This window comes from Cryptomeria japonica, chromosome 3 (genome assembly GCF_030272615.1).
Source record: "Cryptomeria japonica chromosome 3, Sugi_1.0, whole genome shotgun sequence".
Lineage (NCBI taxonomy): Eukaryota > Viridiplantae > Streptophyta > Pinopsida > Cupressales > Cupressaceae > Cryptomeria > Cryptomeria japonica.
The window spans coordinates 518609590-518628331 of record NC_081407.1 but is presented as its reverse complement, the minus strand read 5'-3'; the positions used below and the strand labels follow the sequence as shown (position 1 = coordinate 518628331).

Below are 18742 nucleotides of genomic sequence, written 5' to 3'. Positions count from 1 at the left end.
ATTTAATATGCTATCAGGTTAATACCCCGATAGCATATTAATGCCAATTAACAATTGACATTAATATGCTATTGGGTTGTTAACCCGATAGCATAATGATAAGCAATGTTTGTACAATCCGATAATCATATGCAATATAAATCAGACATGAAGCATGTAGATAAATAACAGAACAAGGAAGGTTAGGAAGATCTTATCTTGCATAAGCTACCATGCATCAACAGAAAAGAAGGGGTGGTCTTGTACTACAACATCGGGATGAGATGGGGCTTGCATTCCCCTTGTTTTCTTTGCAGATGTTTGAGTCAATCAACGGGCTTCTCTCTCTTCTGCCTCCTCATGCTCCTTAAAATATTTCATCACTATCTCATTTGGTATAGGGTTACCATCTTTTCCAGGGCATTTTTTGATGCCTCTTCCTTTTATTCCACACAAATGGCCTACTACCCGATAATATGAACTATTACGTTCAAAACCACATCTTTGGCATCTCCAATGGAATACCCCACCTCCTGGAAGTGGGTTTAAAATGTCAACATACTTCCATAAGGGAGAATTCAGATCATTTCTTTGTTTTGTAATTGTTTGTTCATTGCCAACGAAGGAAGAGGTAGATGCCATTCTAGTTCCTATGGAAAGAAATAACATAAACATATTCAAAAACAAAAACAAAATAATGAAAAACAATTAATGTTTCATGTTTGAAAATTTGGGGAACAAAAATAGTTGGAAAAAAATGTTAGAAAATCTACCTCTTGTAGGCAATGGGAGCTTGCAAATGTATGGAAATGATGCTGCAGCACTTGTTGAAGCTTCAAAAATCAGTCTTCAACTCCTATTTGATCTTGGAAGCCAAATTTTGTTCACCCTTTCTTCAACCTGCTCTCATAAAACTTTTGTTTGCAACACAAATGAGGTGAAATGAGTGAATATAATGTTTTAGAAGTCACTTTTAGGGTATATGTCATTTCCCCTCCTGGGTTGTTATACATATGGAGAGAAAGAGAGAGAGACCCTAAATGAAGAAGTTATTATTATTAATTATATAATAATTATCAACGAATAGATATTTAATATTTATTTATTATTAAATATTATTATTGAATTAACATTTATTAATAGTTATAACTAATAATATTCTTTAAATGATAAGGATGGGTAAAAAGAATACATACGAGCAATCATATGGTTTCTCCAACAAACAAGAATAGCATCTAGACTAATTGACATTAACATTTAATCGGACATTACATCGCTAGTATTCCTCAATTTTGTGAAAGTCTCTAAAAGAGACAAAATTGCGAATGTAATTGGAAGACATTATTATAGAGGGTTCAAGGGTGGTGCTTGGCATGGACCACCATTTAAGAACACTATAGTCAACGATCATGATTAAGGACATATCGGGCACTCTAAGGGGATTTACGACGTAGCCTTCTACTCGGACACCCTTCAGTAGTTCATGGTTCTAATTACTTAATAATATTAATATATGGATTAATTAATTAAATAAGGTTATTGTAAATGAATAATTACAATAATAATCTAAGTAATCTATGAATAATAAAGGAAATGATATTTAAATAATTAATACATATTTAATGGAAAGATATTTTAATATTTAATATATTTAAATGAAATGTCATATAATATTTAATATATTTAAAAAGGGAAGTAATATGTAATGTTTAATATATTTAAATGATTTATATTTAATATTTAACATGTTTAAAAGGCAACAATATGAATCTTTATTAGGTAGGACTAAACCCGATATAGTTGGGTTACTTCCGCATGAAGGGGTGCGTGGGTAACCCCCGCACCCCTTCATGCGGAAGGGGCCCGTGGAGGGGCACAACCCCTCACAGGTTATATTAAGAAGCAACGGCAGGGGTAAAAGGAAAGGGGGGAGGAGAGCGGACTGCGGAGGAAAGGTAAGAGAGAGCGGATTGTGGAAGAAAGGTAAGAAACAAGGTTCTTTCTTATATTAAACAATATAAGTATATTATATGTAATGCCATTATTATTAATTAATGTGTAACACTCATTAATATTAATAGGTGATGTTAATTGTAAGGTTCATTAATATTAGTTAATATTAGTTAATGAGTAATGGGTAATGGGTAAGGTTCATTAATAGGTGATGTTAATTGTAGTCTAGTGAATATATATACATATATTAATGTATAATATTGACTGGTCATTAAAAATAGGTAAAAGTTATAATCTTGTTAATTGTTGTATACACAAGTTTACATATTAGGAAGGATTATGAATACAAAGGTATTTAATGAAATGTAATGCATATGTTAAAGATGGAAAAGCATATTGATATACATTAGTTAAAGAATACACTAGGAATTCATGTTAACACAAGGGATAGATTATGAACTGAAAACTGATATGCAAATGTATGGCTTGGTTGACTAAAACTCAACCAAGAAGAGAAGGATCTGGTTGATTCCCTTTGAGGACTTGGATGATGGAGGCATCACCCAAGACAAGGAAAAGACAAGGGTCTTCCTTGGCTGTCTTGGGTATAAGAGGTTACACCCAAGACAGGACTGGAAGGATCTAGCCGATCTCCTCTGAGGACTTGGATGATGGAGGCATCACCCAAGGCAAGGAATAGACAAGGGTCTTCCTTGGATGGCTTGGGTGTAAGAGGTTACACCCAAGTCAGGATTCGAACTCATCTTCAATTTCCTAGAGGGCTTGGGACCAAGGGGTTCCAAGAAGGCGAGCCTCACGGTCGCCTAAGGACATACTTTCGTATGGCATTGTATCCTTTTTTAATTAGATGAAAATTATGATTATGTTAATTAAGCATTAAAGTTAGATTGCAATTTAGATTATTTATATATATACATATGTTTGTTGTGTTCTAACCATCTGTTTTGCAGGTTAATGATCTCTAACTAGTAGGGACATTACAGTATAAGTTTCACTTTTTACATGGCCGATTTAAAAAAAACTAAAATTTTGCATAAAAAAGTGCGTTTTGGGCCGCCCAGTCGTTCGGGTTCAACCTGGGTCCGCCCGGGCTCGACCTGGTTCGATCTTGGTCCACCCAAGTTCGAACCAGGTCGAACCCCCTCTGGGAAATTCGAACCCTGGTCGAACCAAGGCCGGACTGGACCCGAACCAAGGGTGTCTAGGGGCGAACCCGGTAAGCTAGTTTAAACTTGTGGATTTTTTTTCACTGGTCTCTACAAGTTCATCTGCATTTTTTTTCGTGCGCAATTTGGTAGATTTTTATGGGGCCGTGTGAGGGTTTCGTGGCCGTTTTTTTGTGCATTTTGCGTCGCTTCCTTCCCTGCAAATCCGAACTGCGATGGGTTTAGGTCTTCTTTTCTGCAGTGCGTTGTTTTTTGAAGAAGCGAGCGACCTTCAGCTTTTGGCACATGATTTTGCAGTCTGCCGTTTTCTCTTTTTTGATGCGTCTTTAAGGGTTTGTTGGTCTTTTTTTTTCCCTGCGATGGGAAGCATTTTGGTTGTGTTGCTTGCAGGTTTTAGAGAATGCATCAGGGTTTTTCAAAGATGGATTTTTGCGGATTTTTAAATTTTTTTTTTTTGGCACCATCTTTTCTTTGTTCGATTTTTCAAAGTTTTTTTTTTTGAGTTTTTGGTGTGATAGGTGTTTCTGTTAATGCGTGTTCAGCAGATTGTGAGTTTTGCAGGGCCTCACCTAGGGTTTTGTTGGCAGCAGAAAGTTTTCTGAGATCTGGGTAGTTCTGTTTTTTTGATTGATTTTTTGTATAAAAATCAAGGGGTTTCTTACTCTACACAACTCCTCATTTTGTGCCTTAGGTGTTGTGCTACAAGATTTTTTGACATTTGTACTAGCTGTTGCTGAAGGTTTTTGCTTAAATTTTGACAGAAAAATCAGACTCTTTTGAAGCTTGTGTTTGCCTCGTTTTTTTGTGCATAAGAAAACTGGAGGGATGGTGTCGTTGACCAACATCATGTTGGAAGGCCATCAGCACTTCAACAACAAGAACAACAATACTTGGAAGCAGGGGATGATTTCTATTTTTGAGTATCGCTGCTTAGACTAAGTTGTTTTGGGTATGTATACTTGTCCCATAGTGGCGGGTAAAGACTAGGACAAGTATGATGAGCGTCACGGTGAAGCGGTTATGTTGCTCAAGTTATCAGTCACTGATGAGATGCTTCTAGAGGTGCCATCTGGCAAGACAACTATGAAGATATGGACACCATTTGAAAGATCTCCATGGGATGTCAGATAAGAGCCAAGCGTTCTTTTTGAAGAACATACCATTTCCAATGATGACGGATGAGAAGATGTCTCTGTAGGAGCATCTTATGAAGATCAAGGATATACATGATGAACAGGTGGCCATTGGTTGCAAGATGGAAGAGGAGGATGTGGTAGCGATTACACTGAAGAATCTACCACACTCCTACGAACACTTTATTGAGACGCTCAATATTACCTCCACCAATGTTGACTTGAAGTTTGATGAGTTGTGCAATAAGCTATTGCAGCAAGCTAGGTGGAGACAACAGAGTGGTAGCAATAGTGACATGGTCAGTAAGGAACAAGCGTTTACTGCAAAGGATAAAGGCAAAGGCAAGTTCACTCAGCAGAAAGGACAATGCACATTTGAGGATGGTTCCAAGAAGAGTTTCACCTAACTATTGTGGGAAGCTTGGTCATATCTAGAGGCTCTGTAGAAAGCGGTTGGCTGATTAGAAGTCCAACCAAGGAGAGTCTCAGAAGTAGGCTCATGTAGTAGATCATTCCGAGGAGGAGTCAGCCTTCTATGTGTTCATGGCCGAATGACTTGAAAGATTGTCTTGTGTAGGGTGGTTAGCTAATAAATTGACTATCATGGGAGGGTATTTGAATATTATTAGATTATTTAACTTATAATGGTCATTTAAATCATTTAATGTATTTAGTCAATTAGATAGTTTAGGATATTTCTATTTTTGCTTTCAATTAATGATTGTTTCATTTTAGAAACATCGTTTTTGCATTGCTTATTTATGGAGCTTCTGTCTCCTTTGTAATTAACGCATTTAATCAATAGATTATCATTTCAGAACTTAGCTCAACCAGACACAGTTTTTAGCTTCTATGGAAAAGGATGACTAGATGGAGGGTGTATGGGAAGCAAGATAAATTCCTCTATGAACCTGTTTTCAAGTGTGAAAATTCTTGTTGGTAGTATTGTTATGCTAGGCATGGTTATGACATAGGCATGCCGAATTTGAGAGCTAGAGCAAGAAGCCAAGCAACAAAATGTAGTTGTGATTTTGTGTCTATCTCAGTTATTTATTCTTTGTGGCAGTTTATGGTTTGTGGGATGGTAACTTTTTCATTTTGTATAATTCTTTATTGTGCTCCACCATGCAGCATTTTTTGTGATTGTGACCATGTATGGATATGCTTGTTGAACTTTGTCCCCTTCAGCATGCATTGTCTATTTAAAGGAAATTGTCCTCCAATCTGCATCAGTTTCCAGACATTATGTCCTCATCCATTGTCCATGGAAACTCTTACAAAATTCCTTTTCACCATAAATGGAAGCTCTGCATCATGGATGAACATCCTAATAAAATGACTGCTTGAACGTCTTCCTTCTTATATTTCCACTCATTTTCATCAGCTAAAAATACTGAGTGATGGATTAGTTTTGATGTTAATTTACTTTTAAGTTTTTGAATTTTAGTGATTCACTTCCTTGTCGAGTTCCCTTTTGGTTTCAGTTAGTGGGGAATGATGAATGACAACCTTCTCACCTCCCCTTATTTTTTTTCCTTCAGATTTTAATTTGATATCAAGAGGTGATATACATATTTTTACAATTTTTAGTATTTCCTTAGTACACCATGATACTTTGCAGTTATCTATTTCACTGTAATGTTCATATATTTTTTAAGCTACACCTTATCAGATGGTTTCTGTAAATAATTTGTGGCCTGTATATGAAGTTTGTAGTTTCTGTTTCCATGCCTATCAGATTTAATTGTCTAGTATGTATAAAATATGGGGAAATTGGTTTGATAATTTAATTTGATTTTTCACCCAGTGAAATGGCTTCTGTTTATAAGATAAATTCTTTTTTCTCTTGGACAGATGGTCCTGTTTTAGGCAAAATGGCAATTATAATTTTGCTTTTCTTGTCATTAAGGATTTTACTAAAGTGTAGATGAAATTCATTTTCTGCCATGCTTCTTATTTTATCTATTGCTTTTGTACATTCATATTTTCAATTATGCTGCTCTTTATGTCGTCGGCTCTAGATGTTTGTTACTTTATTACTGATTTACAAGAAAGTTGAATGATGAATTTGGCAACCAATCTGAACAAATAAATTTTATATTGATTTTGTTAATTGGAACTAAGAAGTTTTGATTTGTCTCCTAGGGCTTTATCTTTCTAGAGGAAATCATGAAAGCAAGAGTATGAACAAGATTTATGGTTTTGAGGGTGAAGTGAAGTCCAAGTATAATGACACCATGGCACAGGTTTTTGCTGAAGTTTTTTGCTGCTTGCCTTTGGCTCATGTTATTAATGACAAGATCTTTGTTGTCCACGGTGGTCTCTTTAGTGTTGATGGTGTAAAACTTGCTGATATCAGAGCAATTGATCGATACAGGGAGCCACCTGAAGAGGGTAATCATCTTTTGATCTTATAATCAATGAATTAGTGTACTCTAACAAATTTTGAGAAATGAATTATTTTTTTTATATTTGAACTACCTAAGTAGACTTGAGCATCTTTAATCTTCTAGTAAGATTTTTTTGAGGGACTGACTTACAATTAATGCAGCATTTAAAGGCAATGCATTGTTTGTTTGGAACATATGTATTTCTTTCAGGCTGGGCTAAATATGCACGTGAATATCAACTTGCATATTGAAAGAAAAATAAATTTAATAACAAAACTAGAACCTTCTAAATATTATGTGACAAGAATTAGGAGAGGTGCTAATAAATGCAAGTTTGGATAGACTTGTCATGGTTCATACTTAATATATCATGTTTGAGTTTTTTAGTTGAAAACTTCACCTATCATCCTTTTTTCAATTAGATTACTTGTTAACTAAAATATCATTTTAGTGCTAGGATTTAGTTATTACTATTTTTGTTTAAAGCTCTCTTGGTTGTAGTGATTGTTTTTTCCTTAGGGCTTCTTGAATTCATCATAGAGATGTCTTAGGGATCTTGTTTGAATGAATGAACGATTGATTTTACTGATGTCCACGAGATTGATCAGTCTATGGGACCAAGAAAATCACAGCCCTAAATCATCTGCATATTCCTTTCCATGTCTGATCTCCTGCTATGTATCTTGACTAGAAAGCTAGCAGTTTGGTTGATCTTGTCCTCGGCAAATAAATGATGCATGTTGTCGGCCTTCAAGATGATCTCATACTGAGCACGAATATCATCACACGCTGTGCACTCAATGAGAAAAAACCATTCTATCTCAATTGCAGCCCTCCTGCAGAATAAGCAAGTTCTCTCTTCCCATACCTCTTTAGGCCTTTTCCACCTACCCGTTTAACACCTGAGATGATGCAAACCAGTCCTGAATTGTGCCACTAACAGCGTTGCCTTCCTTTAATAACTGCCCCTAAATATGCTTTCTCTCCATGGTCCCAAGTTGGGTTAAACCCTTTGATGTAATATGCCTTTTTACGTCCAGTGCAGTTAGTCCACATGGCAGTTTGAAACTTTTCTATGAAAAACTTATTTATTTTCTTGTTGTTATTAGGACATTCGTGCAACTTGATGTTCCACTTGTTCAATTGCTTTTTGTTTTGTTTCATCTAGGTTTTCTTCCTACAGTTAAGACCCTCTTCCATCGCAATCTTGGGCCACTATTGGCTATCCATGTTTTCAACCTTATTTAGATAGCTTATCAACCGGGTTATTGCTGATGCCTCCAATGGAAAAGTACTTGCTTCCGCTAAAAGGATTTCATATGGTACTGATGTTCTAATTTTGAGATTGCTTGTGATTAAGTGTTTTTGAATTCTTTCTAACTGTCTCCATCCACAGTTTGACATGCTGCCTCCCCAAACTTCGCAACCATAGAGAACAACCGGTGTGAGAAGCAAACCAAAAAGAGTTTTCTTGGTTTTCCAGTCCCACAGTTCAGCTTTTTTGCACCTAATTTGGAGTAGATATGATGCTTTCCATCCCCTCTGTATCCTCTTCGCTCTACAAGTTTCCCAACTAAGTTTATAGTGGAAGTCAATCCCAAGATATTTGTATTCTTTCACAATTGCCAATGGACTGCCTTCAAAAAGGAAGGTAAATTGTTTTTCCTTCCTCTTTAAAGAGAAATAATGATCTTGGTTTTCGTAATGTTCACCTGCATCACTACCTCCTGACAAAAGTGTTCTAGAGCTATTAAGTTATCTCTTAAACCATGAGCTATTTTAGAGATTAGGATAAGATCATCGGCGTATAAAAGTAATTTCACCACATAACCACAAGTTGAACCCCTTCACCATCCGATTTGTTTAACCGTGTTTCTAATTTATCAATGTATAGACCAAACAAAGTGGGGGATAGAGGGCATCCCTGCTTAACACCAATTTCACTATCGAAACACTCGGACATTCCTTTACTAGTTCTAATTTTAGCCCTAACTCTCTCATATAGTCTATGCACTGCCGCTCTAAAATGTTAGGGATACCCAATTCTTTCATTCTGTTCCATAACTTGTCTCTAGGCATTGTGTCAAAGGCTTTCTTTAAGTCCACAAAACAGCAATATGCTTGTTCCCCTTGATTGTCCCATATTTTCTCTATCAAATGCAGAAGAGTGATGCAATGATCAATGGTGGAATATCTAGGTCTGAAAACATCTTGACCTTTGGCCCATTTTCCTTCACCTTATACCCAACTTCTGATTCTATGCTCCACCATGCTCGGAAAAAGTTTGCCTAGAAGAGGGTTGACCATAATAGTGCGGTAGTTAGATGTGTTATTGGTATCACCACTTTTAAAGAGAGGAATAAACACACTAGTTGTCCAATCCGCCGGGAAACCATCTCGAATGAAACTATTGAAGATTCCCCTTATGTGAGGAGCGAGAAGCTCAACTCCCCACATCAAAAATTCAGCTTAAAGCCCATCAATATCACTCGCCTTACCATTTGCTAAACTCTTTCTTCCCTGTTTGATATCATCCACCATGAATAGCTCCACTGATGTGTTCGCTATGGGAGGAAAGTTCTTCTCATGTATCTGCTCATAAAAAAGCTTTGCATATTCTAGCCATTGGGCATCTGTAATATTGTTTTTAGTTTGTTTTCTCCTTTGTTGTAGTTCCTTCCAAAAATCTTTGGGGTTATGTTTACCAAGAGAGATTAACTCCTTGCATTTACATATTCTTCTTTTTTTGCTTGAATCAATTTTGCATACTTCTTATTTTCTTTGCTCAGATTTTTCCCCTTCTAAGATCTCTTGGCTGCCTTGCACTCTTCATCGTATCACGGGTTTGTCGGGAAAGTATTCGCGACCCGCTTCCTACTATAGGTCCTTTTGCAAGCACTCAAAGCCTTTTGTAATGTAGGGATCAGCAAACTACTATGAACATGGTCATCCTTCTTATTGACCCTTTCATCAACCAAAGTTTTATTTATTTCATGAAATTGCTGTTTAAGAACAGCATTGAAGATGTCACTGTATTCATGATTTATGAGGACTTTGCCTTTGACAGCTGTTTACTTTTGCGTGTAGAGAACTTGTTTATTATGTGGGCTGCTTGGGGCAAAGTCCAACTTAACAGAAAGAGGCATATGATTGGATTTCACTTCTATAGGGCAATCTCCAATGTCAAACTCCAGCACTCTTAATGTAAGGTTTTGAGAGCAAATCAAGTGATCTACCACACACTGACCATTATAGTTTTTGCAGTGATATCCCCCGATGTCGGCCAGCCTCTCATTCTGTTGCAAATAACCATACCAAACAAACTACGCATCCCCAATAATTCTGCCCCAAAGTGTGAGATATCCCCATTATTATCTTGTGAAGCTCTTTACTAAGATTGACGCCCACCTTCCTCCAACCATAGAGAATTATTTTCTCTTTTTTCACCACTGCTCAGTTGAAGAGATTGGTTATTAGCTATCCTTGCATTGAAGTCACCTATTAACATTATTTCTCTTAAGGTGGTGAATATGGAGATATCTTTTTTTAAAGATGCATATGGATCTTCATTGTCTAAATTCCATCTCTTGTAGAACTTAAAGTTTTTAGGAGCGAAGTAACAAGTAGGCAACCTGAAAATTATCTCATTCACTGTTATTTGCAGCCAAATGTATTGTTTATTTGAGTCCTCTTTTTCAACTTTTACGATTCCATACCACTTCTCATTAATAAGCACTATGACTCCACCATTTTCTTTACCCGGCCCATTCCCTTTCTTCTATACTGAAAATTTCTTGTAACATTCAAAATCCGGGACCTTGCAACCGTCATGCTCATGTGTTTCAACAAAAATTATAATATCTTTCCCCTCTGCTATGGGTTCCACCCCAGGACCTCTTCTCCATGGATAGCCTCTGCAGTTACAATACACTACACTTAAGCAGTCCCGTGGGGTAACTATTTCCTATTTCTTCTTCGAGAAGTGCTCCCTAATTTGAGGTTTCCCATCCTTCAATGATGCCCACTTTCCCATCCTTCAACGACACCCACTTTCCCATTCCTTCCTTTGTTCCTCTTGTTGAGCAAAAGTCAGATCTTCATCTAGGTAGAATTGTGAACCTCTAATTAGCCTTTTATTTCTAAGGATCATATTCTTATCCTCTATGTTTCTCAGGATATAACTCTTATATGCCTATCTCTTCCTCCGTTTATCTTCTTTCCTATCCTATTTGCTTGCTGAATACCCTTGTCCACTCTAGCTTATCTCTAAAAAAGTCCCTAGCTAGAATGTCGGTTCTCTCTTTTTCTCCGAAGTCTTTGAGACCCTTGATAATGATATTTGCAGCCTTGCCCCACTTGTCTTGTTCTTCCCTTATTTGAATTTTGATTTGCTGCTCAATGATTCCCTTTTGTTTGTTTGCTGATCCGTTTACAACTTGTGACCACAATTTAGTCTCTTCTATCTGCTCCCTAAGTTAAGACTCTTTAGTTTCCAAGTCAGCTAAATCTAATTGAATTTCCTTTACTTGCGTTGTGTCCTCTCCCTTTATCAATTCAGATCCCTTATATTTATTTGATTTCCATTGTTCTAGTTCATGTTTTATGGTTTCCAACTCTTGCTGTCCTGTTTCCATTTTGATCTGCATGTTTGAGATTTGCTCTTTAAGACTTTTGTTCTCTCTCTCTCTCTCTCTCTCTCTCTCTCTCTCTCTATTGTGCTTGTATACTTTATTGCTTCGCACACCTTGTTCTCCTCTTCCCAATTCCTTACTTCTAGGGTCTCGAGCCTCTTTTTTACATTCATGAGCTCCTCCATGTATAACTCAGAAGACCACAATAGTGGTGTTGATGTTGGGATTTAATTTTTTTTTTTTGCCTTGTATACCTTGCATGCTGTCATCTTTGTTTGAAGTGCATACTTATGCATGGAACAAATTTGATTTGGGATTCTCATTAACTTCTGCCTGTTCTTGTATCCGTTCATTTTCGTTTTCTTTCTGCCCCGATTGCTCCACGCTGGTTTGGTAAGTCCTACTAGAGAAATTGTTCACTCTTGGCAAAATCATTGCAAATCGTTTCTTTTGCGTTTGCTTTAGTTTTCGAATCTGTCTTACGCCTTAACATACCTTTGTATTGTTTCACATTTACCAGTATCAATCTTTCGTCTGTGTTGCATGCCTGTCTCTGGAGAAAATCTGCCATGACAGATTCCCAGGACCCTGTTAAACCATCAAAATTTGCCATAGGTTGAGGTGCTTCAGGTCGGGCTGCAGAATGTTTCCAGCCCTCTTGGCAAAAGAAGTTTAACATTGAGCCCATCAACTGAGCTTGAAGGCTATTATTGAAACCTGCCTCCACCATTTACCCCGGATGATATAAAAAACTGTTTCCTGCTGAAAAATGGGATCCCTTCATACTGGCACTCTGGCATACCATTGCTAAGTTTCCCTCTGACTCATCACTGTCGAACCCCATATTGTTGTGTGTATTGTTGTTGTATCGATTGTACCGGTTTTGTTTTATCCCATTTTGGAAGAAAATGCAAGAAAACAGGGGACTGATTTTGGCTTCCCTGTCTCTGTCTGGGCCCAACAAACTCGTTGAAAGCTGAAAAACTTTGTCTCTGCGTGGTGGAGCTGGGTCCCCTCTTACTGGATCTGAGGACACCGCGTTCTGAGCCCTTCCTCTATCCTCCCGTCTGCTATGCCCTTCCTCTATCTTCCCGTCTGCTACGCCCCTACTTTTGAGTTGTTTTCAAACTATCCGCTGACGCCATGTTTCATTACACCGTCTGCTACGCCCTTCCTCTGCTACACCCCTACTTTTGAGTCATTTTCAAACTATCCGCTGACGCCATGTTTTAATACTGAAATCTCTGTTTGGTATGCCATAATACAGAAAAATATCAAATGCATGTCATTGTCTCTTCCAATTGGAAACCTGCATTGGATTGTGCTGCAAACTTTATCAAGGGCTGCTTGCTCTTACAAAATATCTTGCATGGAAATTAAAGATGGAAAAACTGCGACATTTTGGGAGTAAAGAGGGCATAACCTTTCACCTCCTGAAAATGAACAATTGATGCCTTTATCACAAACTTTTCTGACTCACGGCAACACTACAATTGTAAATTATTGCTATTGTCCAACTTCTGAGATTTAGAGTGGGATTTCTAGTTACCACAATCTAGGAATTGAGAAAGTCGATTATTATGCTATTTGTTACCAAAGATTATATAGTTTGGCTTTACATATGCAACTGTAAAATGCAGATTCTCCTGGGTCACTCAAATTGGCATGAACATAAGTGGAGCAACCTCGTCATTGTCTCTCTGACCTACGATTATCCTTGTATTTTATATTTTTTTTCATATAGCTATTAATTATGAGTTCACCACCACAGGAAATCTTTCAAAATCGGGCATATATGAACCCTTCTGGTGCCAAATTTTTAGTGAAGTCAAGAAATAGTGTTCCTAATTCTGCTATAAGGACATTAGCATCAAACAGGGGTGTTGGAGACCATGTCCAGGACACTAGTGCCATACACACAGGCGCTATGGTGTTCTACAGTTAGATGTTAGTGTGATACTTGGATGCTGGTGTTTTTCAGACAAGATTTTGAAAATCTGATTGCTGTCTTTTCAGTGGGGTTCCTATTTGTCTCTGTTCAATCCATAATTGAAATACAACTAGTAGAAAGATGTGAGTAAGCAATATGAGTTTGATATGCATGCAGAACACAAATGGCATTGAATTTTTAGAAAATGAATGCATTTGAATTTTGTATTTTGTATTTTGATCAAGTAACATTCTTCAGTAATCAAACAGTTAAATTCTCAAAGCCTAATCTTTTAATTTGTTCAAATTCTTTTAGGTAGGGTTTAAAAGAAACCAGGGTTTGTACAACTCTTTTTCAATTTCCAATTCAATCTACACATCAAATTCCACATGTTCCAAATTGACCACAATTAAATTCTACATTGATTTCATATAGATTCTCTATGCTAATTCTCAGAGTTCAGTAGTGGAGTTTGGGATTAGGGAAAATACACTAGTGGAGCTCACTCTAATAACCTGCTTTTGGAGATGTGTTAAGAAAACAGGAAGAAAAATAGAATAAAAACCAGTGTTTTCAGAGTTTGTGGGATGGGAGGCCATGGGATGGGTTTCTGGAGATGGCAATATTTTTCCATAATTTTTTGGGACAGTAGGGTAGATGGGGATGGCTATACTTTAACTTGTTTAATACATATTTCTTGACTTCACTAAAAATTTGGCACCAGAAGGGTTTATATGTAATTGTATACATTTTGCAAGCTGAATTCAAGCAGCTTACGAATTCAAGCAGCTTATGAATTCAAGGGGCTATATCTGGTGAATTCAAGTTCAGTACACATTACTAGTCAAAAAACAAGTTCAATACATAATTTGTTGCAATGCTGTGATTTGTCGAAAGATATATATTTCAAAAGCTGTAGAATGAAGGCCAACCTGATCATATTATGAGCAAATATGCTATATATATGGGGTAAAATGACTGCTATGTCACATTTATTCGCCCTTTACAGTAGTTAACAGTATAATAAAGGTAGTTATAGGAGCAAATAGCAGAATGAAGGCGTTTGTTTCAGTCTTCTGAATGCTAAAGAGGCATCTTTCACAGCAGAGCAGCAGAAGCAACATTCAAAGAGAAGAATAACATATATTTAAAATGGTAGACTGATAGAAATAAGCAACTGAACAGTCAGATCAGAGTTTTTTTCATGTTCAATTTTGTTTTGGCAGGGGATGCCAGCATATTTCTTGTTGTCTCCTTTTAGGGGATGTTTCCATGGGCTGTCCTCCACAGTGGGGCATTACTGGCACATCCCTAAATTTTCTGAAAATATAGGGACAGGGTGGGATGTTTCGTATCTGTTCTCCTGTCCCTGAAATGCCAGGAAATATCAGAAAACCATCAGGAACATGTCCTTTGGAAACACTGTTAAAAACATCAACAAACTCTATGCTATTATCCAGAATGAGGAAAGCATTCTGCAGGCTATCATCTCCATATGCTATCAGAAAATAGCAGATAATAAATCTTTGAAGTATTTCATGAACAAGCAAAACTAAGAAAACTTCCATTCCTTACCTGATGCCAGCTCTTTTGTTGTGAGAGCTTCAGCAATGCTGCTGCGCTAGAGGAACTAATTGGTCTCTTGGTTCTGGTCAACTCAGATGGCGTTTAACCATTGGCAAGCTCTGCTAGAGAAAGCCTGTCTTTGATATTCTAATGGATATCATAGTTCAGGATACCATTAGTTCTCCCCTGCCTTTCAAGCTTAATAGCTAACTCGTATCTTTCTTATGTAATTGATTGTGTTGTCAAGCTTTGTTTTCAAGTATCTTACTAGCACTGTCTTTGTAGTATGTTACTTCTTGTTAGTTGAAAATCAGCTACTGTATAAATTGCTATTTGCTTTCCAAAGCAGCCATTTTGTAAAATACAGAAGAGTGCAAATTTGTATGCGTTGCTCCTTTCTATGTAAATATTTTTTCATTCAAATATATTTTTCTTTATTAAAAAAATTCTACATACAGGTTCCAACTGTTGTTCATTCTAGAATGAAATGCCCTACTAGGAAATTCCACATACACTTGTTGCTCTTTGTTTATTTGAAATGCCTTTTAAGATGTGTCACTTTGACAGCAATGCTATTCTAGCATGTCTTTTGAGTATCTATTGTTCAGAATTCTAATAATTGACTAATAATGGTAGACGGCTCACTTGAGTGCCTTGCATGAGATTGTTATCATATTTGAGCAATTGCTTTACAGATGTCTTAGGGTTTTGCTTAATTGAAAGTTCTCAGGGTACAAAATTTATTTAATTTTATGCTATTCATCATGACAGGGCTGATGTGTGAAATACTTTGGAGTGATCCCCAACCCCGACAAGGGCGTGGGCCCAGCAAACGAGGTGTAGGCCTGTCCTTTGGGGAAGATGTGACAAAGAGATTTCTTCAAGAAAATAATCTGGGTAAGTTTCATTCCTTTTTTTTTTGGTCTTGAATGATGTTGAATCATAAATGATAATCAGTGATAGTAGATACATTTATTTCTTAGGAACCTATTTTAATTACATACTGGTGTTATGTACAGAACTGGTGGTCAGATCCCACGAAGTAAAAGATGAAGGTTATGAAATTGAGCACGATGGAAAACTTATAACTGTTTTCTCAGCTCCGAATTATTGTGACCAGGTGATTTGCTTCTACCTGAGATAATTTCTAGCTGAGTGATGTTAGTGAGACAATTGAATACTATTACGGGTTTTAGTAATAGTAGTAGTCAACAACATGGCCCAACTTTGATTTCCTGTAAAATTTGACTAGTATTAATTAGTTATTGTGAGATGCTATATTGAGTAACGTGTAGAGTTACATCTGATGTTGATTTATAAGCAATAATCTCATTTAAAACATACACCTATTTTGTGTGGTAGAAATTCCTGTGAGTGGTATTAGTAAGAAGCCGAGACCTGTAGCTGCAAGCTTGAGATGCATGGTATTTTCAAACCAGAGTGTTTTTTGTTCAGCCTGTAAATATAGTGAAATAAAGATGCCTTATATTGGTTAATGTAGAAGGTGAACTTTTGGGGCCTTTTTTTTCATATTGCTTAAAATTACAAATTACTTGTTCTCCTGGTTGATGATCAAGGGAATGGAGAGTATACATAAGCTGCTTGAATTCAGCTTGCAAAATGTTTGAGCAGTCCTTGTAATTGTTTGACACATGTTGAGATTTTAAATATGGTAGCATGGAAGTTGGTTTTCCATATGTTAATCTGCTTACATGCCTAAAAAGCTCTCCACAACCAAATTTAGCAACATGCTTGAGCTCACAGTGGAGTGATTTTGCATATCAATTGTCTTAGGTACTTCTGCAGCAAAAGGAATACAATGGCAAGTATCCTATATGCTCTCAGGAAATAAAAGTAGTATTGCCCATCAATGCCGAGTATAACATATGCTCCAAGAAAAAGAAAAGACTGTTTTCCATAAGTGTGAAACAGGTTTAAAGTGATTGCAAATGAATTTTGGCTTCACATCTGATCTGGGTTTTAGATTGTTGAATGTTATGTAGATCAACATTTTGTTTGTGAATGCAAATTAAGAACTGTGTTGATCTCAAAATGCCTAGTGAGTAAAATAAATGGTAAAATGAATGCACTGGTAAGCTTTAATGGTAGCCATCACTTCTATAAACAGATCAAACGAACATTGGTAAAGCTTTGAATTTAGATTTTGTAATGCTTGTGTATTTTAAGATACTTCCTATTTTGAAGACAAATTAATCTTCAATGTATGAGATATTGGTCCATTTAGATTTGATAATTTTGCGTAAAGAATATACTTCTTTTTTCATGGGTGTTTTCATACTAAAAAACAAGACTCTCTTACATAGAGACGATCCTAATTTTCATCCAATTTTCCTTGAATAGACTTACACTTTATCGTCTTCGAATTTCTTAGATGACTTATGTCTAATTTTTTATGTAATAACCAAATATTACCAAGGACAAAATTTACATTCTTGTTTTCCTTGAGTAGACTTAAACGTCAACCTCATTTAGGTCAATGTATCAATGAGATATATTCTTATCCAAGTATTATCATATTTCATTTCTGCACTTTTATAGAAAACCATAACATTGAAAACAAATCCAGCCATGCACCATAATAGGTAACCATGATAATACTATGCATGTAATTTATCCAACTTGATATTGAACAAAAACAACCATTCATTATTATATTTAAACCCAATAATCTAAATGCAAGGTTAGATCATACAAAAATAAACCTTTCAATTTTGTCAAAGAACTCTATAGATTGATGGAACAGGTTGAGCCAAGATCCCTTTTCAAGCTCTCTGTTCTTATTCCCATGTTCAACCTCAGCAAAAACATCCTCACCAATACCTCGAGCTTTTCAGAATCCTTTCTGAGTATTCCATTCCCAAAAATCTGCAGGAAAGGCTGTTGCATGGGTTGTCAAGCCTACATGAACCTCTTCCATAACTTGCCATGATTCCAGTTATTCCATAAAACCCTCGCCACTTTCTCTCCAAACTCAAAATGATAAACAATGAAAATAAAAAATTCCCTTAGCATGCCAATGTTTCCAAGAATTGTGGTGGAGCATGCATTAACTTCTTAATACAGAAGGAGAGACAACTCAGTCTTTTTTCCTCCAAAATCGAATTCTCAAGAACTTAAGAAAGTTCAGAATAGATTAAAATAGGTAAATTAAGTTTAGAACCAGGGTCATTACTTAGGTCTAGACGCTAGTTTAGGAACCCTCACTAACATAACATGCATACAACCTTTATAACAAATGACCATCACATTAACAATGACTATAATTAACAACATAAACCAACAAGGTGTGCAATCTGCTACATCTGTGGCTTCTGTATCTTTCAGAATTACTGGAAAATGATCCATCTGTTTGTACAGATCTGAATGTAAACATCTTCTACGTCTCATTCTAATCTTCACATCTTTGGCTTCTGTATCTTCCCAAACTACCCTTAGAAAATGATGGGCCCTTTGTTTTTCATTTTGTGTGCTCCATGGTGTAAAAGTCTTCTCCTTATTTTCCTCAGTTTCATATAGTGTAATGGTGAAGAATCCCCTGAAGAATTTCATGGTGTAAAAATCTCCCCCCTATTTTCCTCAGTTTCATTAAGGGTAATAGTGAAGAATCCCCTCTAAATGTGCGAATCCCCTGTGAAGAATCATCCTCATGTGTAGGGCCATGCTCACCACTAGAATCAGCGTAAATCTTTCATGATTGAAGCCTTGATTTATATGGTTCTTTGAAAACAAAGTCACTTCTCAGCAAAAATTTAATTTGGACAGCAAGAAGCCTCTCTGATTAGCTCCTAGACTCCTAGGTGTCTCTTGATCCATATTGACAGTTTAAATATAAGAATGAAATGAAGTTGCCTTGTCAAAGATGACATTCCTGTAAACAATAATCTGATTAGTTTGAGAATCCTACAATGATAGGCCTTAGAATCCCTTGCATAGACCATAATGATGCATGTAT

At 36.5% G+C, this 18742-nt stretch overlaps 1 protein-coding gene across 3 annotated transcripts in view; it reads left to right on the top strand.

Annotated features, from left to right (window-relative positions):
- LOC131060207 (serine/threonine-protein phosphatase 5) overlaps positions 1 to 18742 on the top strand; it is a 75167-nt gene that overhangs the window by 52820 nt on the left and 3605 nt on the right. For all 3 annotated transcript variants that reach the window (XM_057993361.2, XM_057993364.2, XM_057993362.2), the window contains 3 exons: positions 6398 to 6646; positions 15541 to 15666; positions 15789 to 15889. In XM_057993361.2, the coding sequence (XP_057849344.1) occupies positions 6398 to 6646; positions 15541 to 15666; positions 15789 to 15889 (476 nt within the window). The remainder of the gene's footprint in view (positions 1 to 6397; positions 6647 to 15540; positions 15667 to 15788; positions 15890 to 18742) is intronic.